Source organism: Geotrypetes seraphini, chromosome 15, assembly GCF_902459505.1.
Source record: "Geotrypetes seraphini chromosome 15, aGeoSer1.1, whole genome shotgun sequence".
NCBI classification, from domain to species: domain Eukaryota; kingdom Metazoa; phylum Chordata; class Amphibia; order Gymnophiona; family Dermophiidae; genus Geotrypetes; species Geotrypetes seraphini.
The window spans coordinates 31,217,116-31,234,551 of record NC_047098.1 but is presented as its reverse complement, the minus strand read 5'-3'; the positions used below and the strand labels follow the sequence as shown (position 1 = coordinate 31,234,551).

At 42.5% G+C, this 17,436-nt stretch overlaps 1 protein-coding gene across 6 annotated transcripts in view; it reads right to left on the bottom strand.

The window, feature by feature from the left end:
- Positions 1 to 17,436, bottom strand: part of FOXN1 (forkhead box N1) — a 129,624-nt gene that overhangs the window by 45,698 nt on the left and 66,490 nt on the right. For all 6 annotated transcript variants that reach the window (XM_033921310.1, XM_033921305.1, XM_033921307.1 and 3 more), the window contains one exon: positions 3,878 to 4,011. In XM_033921310.1, the coding sequence (XP_033777201.1) occupies positions 3,878 to 3,985 (108 nt within the window). In that variant the 5' untranslated portion in view covers positions 3,986 to 4,011. The remainder of the gene's footprint in view (positions 1 to 3,877; positions 4,012 to 17,436) is intronic.

Below are 17,436 nucleotides of genomic sequence, written 5' to 3'. Positions count from 1 at the left end.
TGTTGGAGATTTGAAGCTGAGCGGGAAGTGTGTGAAGGGTGGAGTGATAAACATGGGACCAGGCTTCCCTCTGAGATGGAGAAAATTGATTGTCCCTACAGTTGTTTGATTGTGACCCTTCCCCACTTCCCCATTTCACACGTGGGGTTGTGATTTTTTTCCCTTTGTATTGTGAGATACATAGCTTAGCTTGGCAAACAGTCTTATAACTATATGCTTAGCATAGCACAATAAACACAGTATTACATGCCTGGCTAGCATATTATGGCAGATATAGTATTATATGTACAAGCACAGCATGGAAACCACAGCATGGCAATATATCGTGTTAATAAATCACGATTTCTATACATGTGGTCAATAGCAAAAATTAGCACGTGAGCCCTTTCTGTCACCTATTTTGATTCTATAAAAGAAGCCTAGATTTAGGCACCTAGGTCAGCACACCTAGCCAATCTATGCACCTAACTTAGGGGTCCTTTTATTAAGATGCGTTAACTGATTTAGCGCATGCTAAGTGCTATGACATCCATTATATTCCGATGGGCATCTTAGCATTTAGCGCTCACTAATCTTTAGCGTGTGCTAATTCGGACATGAATTGAGGTTGCAGGAAAGTAGACTTAGGAGCAATGTCAGGAAATTTTTTTCTATAGAGAGGTGGGTTGAAGCCCGGAATACCCTCCCAAGGGAGGTGGTGGAGGCAAAAATTGTGACAGAATTCAAAAAAGCGTGGGATGAACACATAGGTAGGGTTACCAGATGTACGGGTTTTGAAAAGCTTCCCGTCAAAATCGTGTTGGGAAGAGGCATCCGCGCATGCATAGATGCAACACAGTGACATCATGGGCACATGCAGGTGACATCATTGTGTCATGTCTATGCATGCGCGGATGCCATCTGGGGGCAGGCCTGGGGGTGTGGCCATGAGTCTGGATTTTCCTTTGGGAAAATCTGGTAACCCTACACATAGGATCTCCAATTAGAAAATGAATGGTATAAAAAAAACCCAAAAACTTAAATAATTGCATGTTATTGAGATATTGGATGAATAAGTCACTGATTTATTGGATGAATAAAGTCATTTGAACATTGGATGAGTAAAAGGACATTTTTTATAATTATTTGTGTCCATCAGTCTTATTAGGGCAATTCCACTCATTATTTTATGCCGAAAATTAGATGCCACTAAAATTTGGCATTCAACGCTATTTTATAAAGGGCACTCTGGGATGAGCACACTTCAAGCTTTGGGCGCGAGGACTTTAATGCTAGCTGAAACCTGGGGTGCAAGTTGGTGGGGGATCCCCACTATTCTAAAACACATCTTTCCTGAACACCCCTACCCGCCCATGACCCTCCCATGGCCACGCCCCCTTTTGAGTTGCATGCAACCTAATTTAAGTTTGATGTGTGAAATGGAGCTTAGATGGTGACTCTAGCTATGAAGAGTTAAGGCCGGAACTGGGCAGACTTGCATGGTCTGTGTCCCATATATGGCAATTCGGTTTAGGATGGGCTAGGGAGAGCTTTGAGAGAAACCTCGGTAATTTGAAATGTGAGGATAGTGCTGGGCAGACTTTTATGGTCGGTGTTCCACAAATGACAAGATGGTTTGAATAGGCTGGAGTCAGCTTCGACAGTAGTGCCTGCTCTGGAGCGATCCACATGTAGAGGTTCCTGAAAACACAGTAATTATAAAATACCCACGTACAAATACAGGCAGTCGCTGGGTTAAGAACGAGTTATGTTTTTAAAGCTGTTCTTAAGTCGAATTTATATTTAACTCAGAACTTGTAGATTTTAAGATTCTTGCTGCTTACCTCTGCTCCCAGCTGACAAAAGAGCCAACTGTCCCTCTAAGGTACAGCATGCACAACCACACACTGTTCTTAATGTGGCCATCCATTGTTCCTGAATCTGCTGCAGGAGAAGCGTAGGAGTCTATACCACTGGAAATACTGCTCAGTGAAATCAAATGAAGCCGCAACTGCATTCTTAAGTACAAGTCGTACTTAAGTCGGGTGTCTGTAACTTGGGGAGGGCCTATACATATTTACCCCTTCTCTGTGCTACTGGGGGTCATTGTACGAGTATGATCCTATTTTGTAAAACACAGGCATCTTTTTTGGACATTTCACATAGATACCCTGTTATGAAATGACCCCTTTACAGGATAATTCTATAAAGTGGGCGTTAACATATGTGCGCAAAATACACACATAAATCCTTAGAATAATGGCATGTACATGTGTGCACACCTAGTCTATAAATGTGTGCATTTCTTAAATAGTAAGTATTTGATAGATGGGCAAACACATGGACAGAACTCACTTATGTGGGCAAGTCACTTAATCCTCCATAGCTCCAGGTACGCTAGATAGATTGTGAGCCCACCGGGACAGATAGGGAAAATGCTTGAGTACCTGATTGTAAAACCGCTTAGATAACCTTGATAGGCGGTATATAAAATCCTAATAAACTTGAAACTATGTGTGTAACTTATAGAATACAGCAAGTTATGTGCATATCTCCAACATTCAGGCACAAATACTTGCATCAATTCAATGGCTAAATCATAGGTATATATTTCACCTGATACGCTAGCATTCTATGAAAAAGTAAGCTCATCTTTTCCTTATAGAATGGGGTGCCTATATGTATGTACACTATAACAGAATTACCCCCTAAACCCTGGATTCTATAAAGGTTGCCCAAATTTAGGCAGGGATCCCAGTTCGGTGCCCAAAATAATTAGTTAATGGGCTCCAATAATTTAATTATTGGCGTTATCAAGCACTTAATTGCTACTAATTATGATTCAGGCACTGATCTGTTGCATGCTATTTTGTAACATTGACAAGACATCCACAATCACTTGATAACAGCGACTCAGTGTCTAGAATACTTTGTAACATGAAATAGAAATGAAAGGCAATGGTTTTTTTAGGATCCTGAGACTGCCAGTCGAATAATTTAACATGATTCAGCTGCAATCCTCATGACGTGAGCCCCGTTTCAATACTTCATCGGGGAAATGAGGTGTAGCAACATACTGCACTGCTCTTAGCTCTTGTGTTTAATACACTGTGCTGCGACGCTGCCGAGTTAGCTGGGCACTTAAATTGGATTGCATGCAACTCAAAAGGGGGCGTGGCCATGGGAGGGTCATGGGCGGGTAGGGGTGTTCAGGAAAGATGTGTTTTAGAATAGTGGGGATCCCCACCCAACTTGCACCCCAGGTTTCAGCTAGCGTTAAAGTCCTCGCGCCCAAAGCTTGAAGTGTGCTCATCCCAGAGTGCCCTTTATAAAATAGCGTTGAACGCCAAATTTTAGTGGCATCTAATTTTCGGCGTAAAATAATGAATGGAATTGCCCTAATAAGACAGATGGACACAAATAATTATAAAAAATGTCCTTTTACTCATCCAATGTTCAAATGACTTTATTCATCCAATAAATCAGTGACTTATTCATCCAATAACTCAATGGCTCGACATGTGCATGTTTCGGCCACACAGGCCTGCTTCAGGAGTCTTTTGAGAATCTACTATTGCGATTTGGATTCTTGAGTGACTAAAAATTACGACAGGTATACACCTGGCTAGGCCTCCGTGTGTGCAGATCGCCGGACTTGATGGACCGAAGGTCTGATCCGGAGATGGCGCCTCTTATGTTCTTATGTACTAAGATATAACGGAAGGTGTCTTGAATAAATAGGCTCACAGTCCAATGCTGCTCATTATTTTATCTCTCATCTAATTTTCGGCACCATTAATAGAATTTCCCCCTTAATAAGCATGGGTTTGATTATTGCTAGTCTAGCCCAAAGAGCTGTATGCTGGACATTCCAGTTTTCTTTCTATAGGGTACTCACAGATTGTGCACCTGCTGGGGTCTGCATCCCCTCCTCCTGCTGCCATTCGCTTCCCATGGAGTCTGCAGGAAACTTTTTGTCCAACGAGTCTTGGAGCATTGAAACCATGAGTGAGTCCTGGCTAGTTAAGAAACCTGTAATAAATCAAAGCAAGCTTTTACTAAGAAGCACAAAAGTTTATTAACGACCTTTTTGCTGTAGTGGTTGAGACCTTCACACTGGTGTTACTGCTCAAAAATTTCATAATTGTGCAAATTGAACAGTTTTTGTGTGAGCTATTATGGGGCTCATTTCCAGGTGTTTGTGGATTCTCACTTATTTTGCATCAATTCTCAGAGCAAAAGTGCCCACATACTTCTTCTTTGAAAATTGCCCTCTTTTTGTCTCCCAAAAAACAATGCACATTGTGGCTTTTACTGATCTCACCCTGTCTCTAAATGTGATCTAACCTCCTTTTCCCCTAAAATGTAGATTCTCCAGTGTACTTAGTTATCTGGGAACTAATGAACAACATTTGCAAATTACCCTTATAAAGGTAGAAAGAAGACCAAACAATTGCCAGCATCACTAAATGGCGTCATGAAAAGGCTATTAAAACCTCCTTTCATAAATGGAAAGCAAGACCAAATGAGGAAAGCGGAAAAGAGCATAACTACTGGCAAATGAAAGGTAAAACATAAATAATGCAGGTCAAGTACATCAAGAACTAGAAGTCTTTGAGGAAGTCAGATAAACCAATAGCTGAACAATTTTCAGAGGAATTTAACTGGCTAAATAGAATTAACCCAGGTAGACTGACAGAAAGGCTGAAAGTATTCACATCATACATCCTTGTAATCCCCAGGCAGTGAGAATTGTGCTGGAGGGAGGACGACAGTGTGAATACACTTAGAAACACAGAAACATGATGGCAGATAAAGGCCAAACAGCCCATTAGTCTGCCCATCTGCAGGAGCCATTATCCCCTCCTCTCCCTATTGGCTAAGGTTCTTAACATTTGCATCTCCTCTTCCTATAGGCTAAGGCTCTGTGCACCCGCATTGTGAGGTCATAGAGCTGCCCATCCACAATAACCATTATCTCTTTCTCTCTCTAAGAGATCCTGCGTTCCTATCCTATGCCTTCTTGAATTCAGACACAGTCTCTGTCTCCACCATCTCTTCTGGGAGACTGTTCCACACATCTACCACTCTTTTTGTAAAAAAGTATTTCCTTAGATTACTCCTCTTAACTTCATCCTATGTCCTCTCATTGCAGAGTTTCCTTTCAAATTAAAGAGACTCGACTCGTGCGCATTTACATTATGTAGGTATTTAAACATCTCTATCATATCTCCCCCTCTCCCGCCATTTCCTCCAAAGTATACAGATTGAGATCTTTAAGTCTGTCCCAATACACCTTATGATGAAGACCACATACCATTTTAGTAGCCTTCCTCTGGACCGACTCCATCCTTTTAATATCTTTTACAAGGTGCGGCCTCCAGAATTGTACACAATATTCTAAATGAGGTCTCACCAAAGTCTTATACTTGATTTGCAAATATACATTTGGGCCAAAAATCTGTGTATGGCACCGATAAAATTCTATTCTATTCACAGTGCTCAGATTTGGGTGCTGTTATAATATTGGGTGACAGGATCCGCACCCAATTTTAGGCATAAGGATTTACACCAAGTAAAGCCAAGGGCAAATTCTCATGCCTAAGTTAAATGCAGATCGCCCTTATTCTACAAAACTATGTGTACTGTAAATTCCAGGGGTGCCCCTCCTCGCATGGCTGTGCCTCCTTTTCAGATCCATACATATAACTTATGTGCAAATCCAGGTGCCTAAAAATGTGTGCATTAATTTTAATTTATGCCAATTAGCATGATAATTGATTTTTAGCGCCAATTGTCAGCACTAATTAGCTTGTTATTTAATTAATTAGATTATGCATGGAAATTGGGCACATAAATTTCCACACACAACTTTTAAGGCCATTTATAGAATTAGGCCGTTGCTGTCTTACCCTCGGCCAAATTTGGAAGCAGTAGGTGAAAGGTACATGGGGGGGGGAGGGGCGCGCGTGGGTGCTTGAGCACCCCTGATATTGAACAAACTCCTTCACTGTGTCTAAGGAGAGAGAATTACTGGGTTTAGCACCCCTAATGATTTTCAAAGTTGGCTCCTATGCTTTGGTCTGCATCTACTTGCAGCAGATTTCAAAAACCAAACGACCCCTAGCAGTGGTGCAGTGAGGGTGAGAGGTGCCCGGGGTGGCGGCACCTCTCCCCTGCCCTCTGCCCTTCCCCCATACCTTTTTAACTTTCCCAGCACAAGCAGCACAACCACCAACTTGCTGCCTGTTTCGGCTCAACCTCTGATGTCACTTCCTTGGTGCGGGACCTGGAAGTGATGTCAGAGGGAAAGCCAACACTAGTGCAAGAAGCAGGTTGGAGTTGCTGCTCTTGCCAGCGAAGAGCTAGAGGTACGGTGGAGTGAAAGTTAAGACACATGCACGGCAGGAGGGGGAGTGGGGCGGCGAGGAGGACGGCTCCTGGGGTGGACCACCCCAATCCCCTTACTATGCCAATGTACCCCAATAGTTTACCTCTGAATATTAGCCTCCAGGTATATGCACACATACTGTGTGATAGGTGATTGAGAGGACTTGAAAATTGCCCTCTAGATAGCTAGTAGGGGTCCATGGATAGGTTTCAGGGGGTCCGTGAGGGTCAAATAAAAATGAATATTTATATTCACTATTTAGCCCGGTACTGTTGATTTCTTTTGCATAAACTTTCTCACATGATTGTCGCCATACATGAAGGACACAGTACTACTTGAAAGGGTCCAGAGGAGAGCAACTAAAATGGTTAAGGGGTTGGAGGAGTTGCCGTACAGCGAGAGATTAGAGAAATTGGGCCTCTTCTCTCTTGAAAAGAGGAGACTGAGAGGGGCCATGATCGAAACATTCAAAATACCGAAGGGAATAGACTTAGTAGATAAAGATAGGTTGTTCACCCTCTCCAAGTTAGGGAGAACGAGAGGGCACTCTCTAAAGTTAAAAGGGGATAAATTCCATACAAAAACAAGGAAGTTCTTCTTCACCCAAAGAGTGGTAGAAAACTGGAACGCTCATCTGGAGGCTGTTATAGGGGAAAACACCCTCCAGGGATTCAAGACAAAGTTAGACAAGTTCCTGCTGAACCAGAACATATACAGGTAAGGCTAATCTCAGTTAGGGCACAGGTCTTTGACCTAAGGGCTGCCGTGTGAGCGGACTGCTGGGCACGATGGACCACTGGTCTGACCCAGCAGCAGCGATTCTTATGTTCTTATGTACGTCTCTCACCATTATTTGAGAATCAGGGTTTCAAGTTTCAAGTTTATTAGGATTTTATATACCGCCTATCAAGGATATTTAAGCGGTTTTTACAATCAGGTACTCAAGCATTTTTCCCTCTCTGTCCCGGTGGGCTCACAATCTATCTAACGTACCTGGGGCTATGGAGGATTAAGTGACTTGCCCAGGGTCACAAGGAGCAGCGCGGGGTTTGAACCCACAACCCCAGGGTGCTGAGGCTGTAGATCCAACCACTGCGCCACACACTCCTCTACCACTGCGCCACACACTCCTCTATCAAAACGAAAAGTCAAAATAGATGTCAAAGATGATATGCATGTCACCTTATTGAAGACCACTCCATAGTTTCATATTCTTATTCAAGGCCACCAAGAACAATGTTCTCATTGAAATAAAGTAGATAACAAGAGAGCAGATGTAGTAGTAGTAGATCTGTTTTAATTTGCACAATAGGATTGTATTTTCTAATTATAATGAGTGGCCATTACTTTTTGCATAAAAAAGGAGTGTCATTTTTTTTTAGATTGTTTATGTTTATTAAAAACTATATTTCCCGCTTAATTGCCAAAAACGATCCAAGCCGTTTACAATATATATTACAAAGTAATTTAGAAAAGAACTCCATTCAAGAATAGAAAAGGAAAGAAAGAATAAAAGAAAAGAAAATTAACTAATTAATACAAATTAAAAATATTCTTTAAAAAAAAAAATTATTGACTACATAAATACAGATTGCAATCCCCAACTCATTTCTTCAATTTGGAAAAGCCAATTGAAAAAAGCGTGCTTTTAGATGTCTTTTAAAGTTCATATATGATTCTTCTTTTTGCAAGTCTAAAGGCAAACTATTCCATAACATACTTCGGGCTCCTTTTACGAAGCCGTGGTAGAGGTTTAACACACGTATTAGCGTGTGCTAAACTGCCGGCCGCGCTAGCTGCTGCCGCCTCCTCTTGAGCAGGCGGTAGTTTTTTGGCTAGCGCGGGGTTTAGCGTGGGATTAAAAGTCACGCGCATTAAAGCCACTACCATGGCTTCGTAAAAGGAGCCCTTTGTGTATGTCATATACTGTATGTATGAGGCAATCAAATCTCAAATAAAGTACATTATATTCATTGCATGCAAAGTTGTGTTTATGTGAATATTTGTGGGGAAGGGGGGGCTATGCTTTCATCAGATTCTTATAGGGGTCCGTGACTCAAAAAAAGATTAAGAAACACTGCTCTGGATGGATTATTTATTTTGGTCTTCACAGCAAGAGATTTTGGAGAGAGACCCATATCAGAACCATCTGTTTTTAAATACTGTATACACCACCTTCCTGCATTAAGCATTAATCCCAGTCAGAAGTTTCACCTTGATGGCTCCTCAGCCAAGCACAAACATCAAATGTAGTTTATAGGAAATATTTAATCCATATAACTTGAAAATCATAAAATGAGCTAAAAGCATTGAAAAGAAAGTAGCCAAAAAACATACAAAAAAATTGACTCAGAAGAACTGAAGTAAATAAATGTGGTGCTCAGAGACCCAGAAAAGGAAGAAAGAGTGACAACCAGCCTTACTGACCAATTAATGACACTGGAGTACTGTGTGCAATTCTGGAGGCCACATTACCGTAAAGATGTACTTCGAGCTGAGTCGGTCCAGCGAATGGCCACTAGGATGGTCTCCGGACTCAAGGGTCTCTCATACGAGGAAAGACTGGGCAAGTTGCAGCTCTACTCTCTAGAGGAGCGCAGGGAGAGGGGTGACATGATTGAGACATTTAAGTACGTCACAGGTCGTGTCGAGGTGGAAAACGACATATTCTTTCCTAAGGGACCTTCAGTCACAAGGGGGCACCCACTCAAACTCAGAGGAGGGAGATTTGGTGGTGACACCAGGAAGTATTTCTTTACAGAAAGGGTGGTGGATCACTGGAACAAACTACCGGTGCAGGTGATCAAGGCCACTAGCGTGCTCGACTTTAAGACTAAATGGGACATCCACGTGGGATCTCTACGTGGGTCGAGCAGCACTCTGACTTAATGGGGTGGGACAGTGGAGTGGGCAGACTTGATGGGCTATAGCCCTTTTCTGCCGTCATCTTTCTATGTTTCTATGTTTCTATGGAGATACACCTTGAAGGAGGCATCTCTCCACTTTGAATCTGGAAGAGGGGCTAGAGCAAGTTAACAGAATAGGGATTAAATTTGCTAACCTACATGAATGCAGAGATGTGTCTTATTGCTATTTAATGCATGTCATTAATAAGTAGGTCTCGATAATAATGGAGGCTGCATTAATTAATGCACATTAATTAGCAATAATTCATGTTAATGCATTAACACGAGTTAGTAAATCTAGCCTTAAGGCTCTTAGTTACTAAAGTTCACGATGATTTTTCGCCTAATGCATGTTAATTGCAAAAGTTAAATTTGTACTAGCTGTTGGGGACATTCCCAGAAGATTTAGGGCTGCCATGCAGTTAACATAGAGCAGTGGTTCCCAACCCTCTCCTGGAGGACCACCAGGCCAGTCGGGTTTTCCAGATAGCCCTAATGAATATGCATGAGAGAGATCTGCATATAATGGAGGTGCCAGGCATGCAAATCTGCTCCATGCATATTCATTAGGGCTTACCTGAAAACCCGACTGGCCTAGTGATCCTCCAGGACAGGGTTGGGAACCACTGACATAGAGCATGGCAGGTAAGCGGAATGCAGTTGCTAAACCTCTAAGGGTGTAGCTAACTGCTCCATGTTACTTACCATATTAGGTGTAATGCACATACCCACTATAAAATGACAATTCCCATGTAGCATGCCCTAATTGCACCATTAAATAGCTAAGAGTTAATACAGGGGAATCATGCTGTTAGCAAGGAGTAATTCTCATACTAAACACCACCACTTAATACATAGGACCTAAATTGTAGCAAATCACCAGGTTCTGAAGGTATTCATTCAGGACTTCTAACAGAACTCAAATATAAAATTGCAGACCTGGTAATTTGTTAGCTATTGGGTTGGATTTATTAATTTATATACTGCTTTTTACAAAGTATTAAAGCAGTTTACAAACAAAAACATCATCAATAACAAAATAGCATAACAATGTAACCTACAATACAAAAGCACATTTGCGTCGAGTCATTTGAGTTTGAAATATAAAGTTTTCAAGACACTGTATTAGACAATTAGATATTGTGTTACACACCAATGAATGGTGCAAACACTGGGTCCAAATGAGCACTAACTTTATATTTGTATACCATGGAGCAGGTGCAAATTCCGACATCTATTTTTTTTAAGGATGCCAACAGGATGCTGGGCATCATCAAGAGGGGCATATCAACCAGGACGCGGGAAGTCATCATGCCGCTGTATTGAGCGATGGTGCGCCCACATCTGGAATACTGCGTTCAATATTGGTCGCCGCACCTCAAGAAGGACATGGCAGTTCTTGAGAGAGTCCAAAGGAGGACAACGAAACTGGTAAAAGGGCTGGAAAACTGCCCATATGCTGAGAGGCTGGATAAACTGGGGCTCTTCTCTCTGGAAAAGAGGAGGCTCAGGGGGGATATGATAGAGACCTTCAAAATACTTAGGGGCATAGAGAGGGGTGGACAGGGACAGGTTCTTCAAACTAAAAGGGACGACAGGTACGAGGGGGCACTCAGAGAAACTGAAGGGAGATAGGTTCAAATCAAATGCAAGGAAGTTTTTCTTCACCCAAAGGGTCGTGGACAAATGGAATGCGCTCCCGGAGGAAGTGATCCGGCAGAGTACAGTACAGGGATTCAAACAGGGATTGGACAGATTCCTGAGGGAAAAGGGGATCGTGGGGTACTGAGGGAGGTGCTGGGGTGTTGCATAAGTATAGACAGCTCACCAGGTCGTGCAGGTGCAAGGCCGGAGGGTTAGGACATTGATGGGAAGATAGGACTTCGATGAGAAACCTAGGGGGCAATGGGGCCCCTTCTGGTGATTAAGGCAGGTCATGACCTGTTGGGCCGCCGCGGGGGCGGACTGCTGGGCGGGATGGACCTGTGGTCTGACCCGGCAGAGGCACTGCTTATGTTCTTATGTTCTTACATGTATTCCCATTGTAGGATTAGGAATGCATGCATAATTTAAGCTCCTGGCCCTTTCCAAACTACGGGTTCCTTTTACTAAGGTGCGCTAGCGTTTTTAGCACACGCAGGAAATTACTGGGCACTACGCTTTTAGAACTAGCGCGCGGGGCAATGTAGCGTGCGCTATTCCTCACGTTAAAGCCCTAACGCGGCTTCGTAAAAGGAGCCCTACGTGTCTGCAGCTTTCACACATGCAGATGGTTGTTTTCTGAAAATACTAGTTACACATGTAAAAGTTGCACGGGTCTTCTAAAATTGCCTCCATAGCGTATTTGGATTTTCAGGATAGAACTGATAGAGTTCCTTATGAAAGATGCCTTAGCAGATGTCATTGCTTCCTACCCCCAAACTTATGATAATATACATTAGAGAATGACACGGTGACAAAATTCACCACCGTCCCCGTCCCCGCGGATAACCGCGGGAAATCATCTTCATGTCATTCTTTAAGGAGAGAGGGAAGAATCAGAGTATGAATGGCCACAACCACTGACCCACAAGCTTTGCTTTGAAGAATGCTGGTGTAGAAGGACTGAGGTTGAAACAGACACTATAGAATGACAGTCTCTGGTATCCAGAGCAGATATTGTGATGTCATAATGCCTCATTCCACCGGTGCCTAAGAGCCAATCACATCAGTGATGTCACAATGGCTTCATTATCCTTGGTTCACATAAGAATCAGAGTATGAATGGCCACAACCACTGACCCGCAAGCTTTGCTTTGAAGAATGCTGGTGTAGAAGGACTGAGGTTGAAATAGACACTAGAAAATGACATGGGATTATTTCCCGCGGTTATCCGCGGGGACGGGAACGGTGATGAATTTTGTCACTGTGTCATTCTCTAATATACATCTAGAGAGGAACATAGCACTCATGTTAGTTTACAACAACAAAAGAAATCGAGGGCTATTTTCCACGTTTTTCATTCTGTCGGAAAAATATAGAATGAAAAAGGAGAATCGCTGGACTAAGAATGTAGCCCTCAATAGAGGTTGCCCCAACTTTGTTGGTTGGGCTGACAACTTTTCAGCGGCCCCTTGTATTGCAGAGCTGGAAGAAGGTGCAGAGAAGGACCATCAAAAGTAATAAAGGGAATATAACAGCTCCCTTACAAGGAAAGGCTAAAGAGGTTGGAGCTCTTCAGCTCAGAGAAGAGACCACTGAGACGCTTTAATTGAGGTTTACAAAATCACGAGTGGTTTGGAAAAAATTAATAATGAGAGTTATTCACTCACATTACTAGGACGAGGGAACACACCATGAAACGAACTGCTAGAAAATTTAAAGCGAAATGTAAGAGAATTTTTTTTCCAACCAATTTCACAAGCAAGCTATGAAAATTATTTTTGGAGAATGTGGTCAGGGTTAATAATATAGCTGTGTTTAAAATAGGTTTGAACATATAAAATTGGGAGCAACTTTCTTGTTAGCATACCCCTGTAAATGCTTAGTTAGGTATTTGGGAGTTAAATATACATTTTTTTCTCCTAATCACCTGAAGGAATTCTTGGATGTAAAGAAAATCATCAAGGACTGAGGGAAAATAGAAATTAATAGCTGGTGTTTAGAACATAAAGCCTAATCGTTTAATTAAGTTCCTCGTTAAATTTCTCTCAAAAAGTTTCGATTGACCATCCCACTATTATGGTGGTCTAAGAAAGGAAAAATTATTTTTATAAGTATGAATCTGTAATACTTCTGTATTGTTTTTTCTTTCCTGTATTTAATGTAACAAGATGTATTCTTGTAAAATTTTGTTGAATAATAGAAATAAAAAATTAAAAAAAAAAGAAAAAAAAAAAGGTTTGAACAAATTCCTAGAGGACAGATCCATTAACAGCCCTAAGGATTGCCACACCTTAAATCTAGATTTAACAAGAGGGAAGATTTGGACATGCCAGAAACTTCAAGTGACCCACACTGGCCACAGCTGGAGACTGGATGCTGGGCTCAATGGACCACCAGTCTTACCCAGCCATTTATTTGTTATTTTCTTATGATTAGTAGATCTTATCCTTACCATACTTTTTTTTTTTCTCTTTAGCTTCTCTTTGTGGTTTGTAATCATAACTTAGGGGCCTTTTTACTAAAGTGTGGTAAGGTTTTGCACTTAGGCCCAAATTCGGCACCTCTTTTGGAGGCGCCCAACTAGATAAGCGCCTGTCTAAATTGAATAACATGCTCAATGCTTTTTAATCAGCATTGATTGAAACATAGGCGCCTATCGAGAAAGAGCGATTCGGTAACAAGGCGCCTCTTTAGGCGGCCTTCAAAAAAATAGGCGCTATGCATGTTAGGCGTGGGCGTGGCTACATGTTAGACACCTTGTTATGAAATCGCTGCTCTTAAGCGTGCTTCTGCGCTCATCTAGGCGCCTAACTTTTAGTTGTGCCTAGAGCTGGCCTATTTCTTGGGCGCCTCCAAAATAGGTTCCGCTCAGCGTGAGTCATTAAACAGCTCCCAATTTTACTTGAATCGCGCTGATCAGTGCCTAATTAGGTGCCTAACTTCTGGGCGCGTCTTATAGAATTTGCTCTTTCATGTGAGTTAGTTGCAAACCTTAGCGCAAGATAAGAGCAGACTGTGCTGTAAATGCCGGGAATGTTTCGCACATCTGATGTAGATTTACTGCACAGGGTAAACACTTACCACATGACACTGCACTGAAAGGATGCCCCCCCTAGTACCCGTACTAATGCCAAGGGTTATGGTGGCCATGATTAGATCTGGGGGGTCGGGGCTTCACCATGAGGGTGTCAGAAGGTTGGAAGATCTGATTGGAGGTAATCTGGATGCCGAGGAGATGGCAAGGGGTGTAGGGGGAGTGAGAACCTGCAGCACAGTGTCCCTGGCCATGCTACCAGACTGTCAGCCACGTATCAGCAATGGTGTCAGGTCAAAAGCGCGCCGGGACAAAGGCGTGCGCAGACAGTTGAGCGTAGTGCGGAGGTGCGCGCCGCAGAAAATTACTGTTTTTAGGGCTCCGACGGGGGGGGTGTGTGGGGGGGAACCCCCCACTTTACTTAATAGAGACCGTGCCGCGTTGTGGGGGCGTTGTGGGCGGGTTTGGGGGGTTGTAACCCCCCACATTTTACTGAAAACTTCACTTTTTCCCTGTTTTTAGGGAAATAGTTAAGTTTACAGTAAAATGTGGAGGGTTACAACCCCCCAAACCCCCCACAACGCTAGCGCGATCTCTATTAAGTAAACTGGAAGGGCTCCCCAACAAAACCCCCCGTCGGAGCTCCTAAAAACTGTAATTTTCTTCGGTGCGCGCCTCTGTCTTGCGCTCAGTTGTCGGCGCACGCCATTGTCTTTCGCGGGGTTGTCTATGAACCATCAGCAATTATAACAGCTAGTGGCTTTCACAGGGAGCCACTCTTCCAACACATTCCTACCCACATTAGGCAGCTAGTATAGGTTTTTACTACTAACTACTAATCATTTCTACAGCACTACTAGACACATGCAGCACTGTACATCAAAACACAGGAGAGACAGTCCCTGCTCAAAAGAGCTTACAATCTAGTCAAGACAGACAAACTGGACAAGAAGGTGCATCAATACACTGTGCTCAGATGGGGGAATTACAGAGGGAAAGATAAGACAGATATTGGTGCTTAGAAAGTGGGTCGGAGTTTGGAATTGAAAGCAGTTTCAAAGAAGTGGACTTTGAGTCTGGATTTGAATACTGCCAAAGACAGAGCCTGACAGGCAATTTGTTCCAGGCATACGGTGCAGCAAGGTAGAATGAACAGAGTCTGGAGTTGGCTGTGGAGGAGAAGGGTATAGGTAAGAAAGACTTATCCGATGAGCGGAGTGCCTGGGGGGAGTGTGGAAAGGAATGAGAGAGGAGAGATAACGAGGAGCTTCGCAGCGAATACACTTGTAGGTCAGTAAGAGGAGTTTGAATTGTATGCAGAAATGGTTAGGGAGCCAACGAAGTGACTTGAGGAGAGGGGTAATGTGGGCCTAGCAACATTGACAGGTTTTTGTATGATGCTGCTGGTTTTAATGCACGATAAGCAGTGTGGGCCAATGTTAATGTCTACCATGCAGTAAAACGCACATTAACTGATTAACACAGCTTAGGAAAAAGCCCCTTAGTAACTTTTTATTCTCGATAGTGGAACTAGGAAAACACATTTAGAGATTAACACTGTTTGTTCTGAGCCAAGTGCAACTCTGTATGTCTTATCTTTTTCCAGCACTGATGATAGGCTGTGCGTTTAATCTTGGGAGTGAAACACAAACTGTCTCTCTTCAACCTCCGTCCCAAGAATCCTCCTCAATATGTGCTATTTATTCATCTTTCACTTCAGATATGTAGAATCATTACTAATGGACCTCAGAACCACCCACCTCCATCCGTTATTAGTGAAATTCTAAACGGGGAGTTATTGAGTGTATATCTCCTCACTGGTCCAAATTTTAGTGTCTTTAATAGAAGTTTCTTAATCTTTTCAATTACTTTTAAACGTTTAAGTATGTACTTATCTTATCAGTAATACAGCGGTAGGACCCGACATGTTTCGCTTCCGCTTCGTCAGTAATTGAAAAGATTAAGAAACTTCTATTAAAGACACTAAAATTTGGACCAGTGAGGAGATATACACTCAATAACTCCCCGTTTAGAATTTCACTAATAACGGATGGAGGTGGGTGGTTCTGAGGTCCATTAGTAATGATTCTACATATCTGAAGTGAAAGATGAATAAATAGCACATATTGAGGTGGATTCCTGGGACGGAGGTTGAAGAGAGACAGTTTATCTTTTTCCAGGGCATGAGTGAAATTTGCTTCTCTCTGTGGACATTGTTGAGAATATTTTGAGTTTGGCAAATGTAGTTCTTCCCATAAGCACAAAATGGGGCAAAATGAACTGTATGAAGTCTTCAGACATCGCTAGAGAAAAGAATACAAGCCTGGAGTCAGCTCACTGTAAATGGAAACCCTAAAGACTGTCCACAACATCACCTGAACCTTTCATTGATGGTAAATTAAAAATGGAGTTTGGACTCATTTTGTGCAGGGAGCTGAAATATAAATGGAATGATATAAATATAAATTGATAGTACTATAGCGAGCAGATACTATTCTCAGAGGCAGGTCTCACATACCCCTCTGGAAACACAATTCCTAACCTTTGGAATGACCCTTAGCATGGGAGAGCAACAGATGAAAATCATTTTTGGAAGTGACAGGCCATTACTGCTTTTGTAAATGTTGCATGGCAGTGGAAAGCCATGCGAAAACAAAGAAACCAGCTGAAGTGAGACATTGAAAGCAAAGAGCTAACCTTGGCCAGGCTGCATTATATCAGCTGATCTATTATTGCTAGCATGACTGGAAAATTTCTGGCAAGCAGCCCTTGGGTAGACATTACCTTCTCATCTTGCACCTTCCTTAAATACGGCCTTGGCACCTTGCAGTCTAGACCAGCCCCTAGCTGCACCTTCTCTGGAATGGGAGCAATCGCCTGCCTAGCTGGAAAGCTTGACAATGTCTTTGGTCATCACCCAATTCATAATTCACTCTCGCTACCTTTTAAGACAGCTCATGGTCTGAAACTTCTTCTGCTTTTGGGAAGAAGTCTTCCCCCTTCCTTCCTCTTGGCTTGCCAGGTTCTTGTCTATATGCTGAAACCATTTGGTGAAGAAAGGGAAAGACTTCTCTTGCTCTCTTTCTCCATAACACTTGCACATTTATACTCTTACATCACATAGCTACGTGCATTTAATCACATTTAGACTGTAGTGTTGTGAAAGCTGAATTGTTTGTAATTAATTTTTCACCTTATATGACCTAAGGAAGGAAGACGAGCCCTGTTCTTAGGTTTATTCCCCCCCCCCTTTTTTTTACAAAACCGTGAAAGCGGTTTTTAGCATAGGCCAGTGAGCTGAATGCTCTGCGCTTATCCCGATGCTCATAGAACTCTAGGATGAGCATCGGGAGCAGCGCAGAGCTTTCAGCATGCCGACCTGTGCTAAAAACCACATCTGCGGTTTTGTAAAAGGGGGGGGGGGGGTTAGTTAGTTAGGTTTTGATACAGGTAAAAAAAGAAAAAATATAGATCTTACTGCT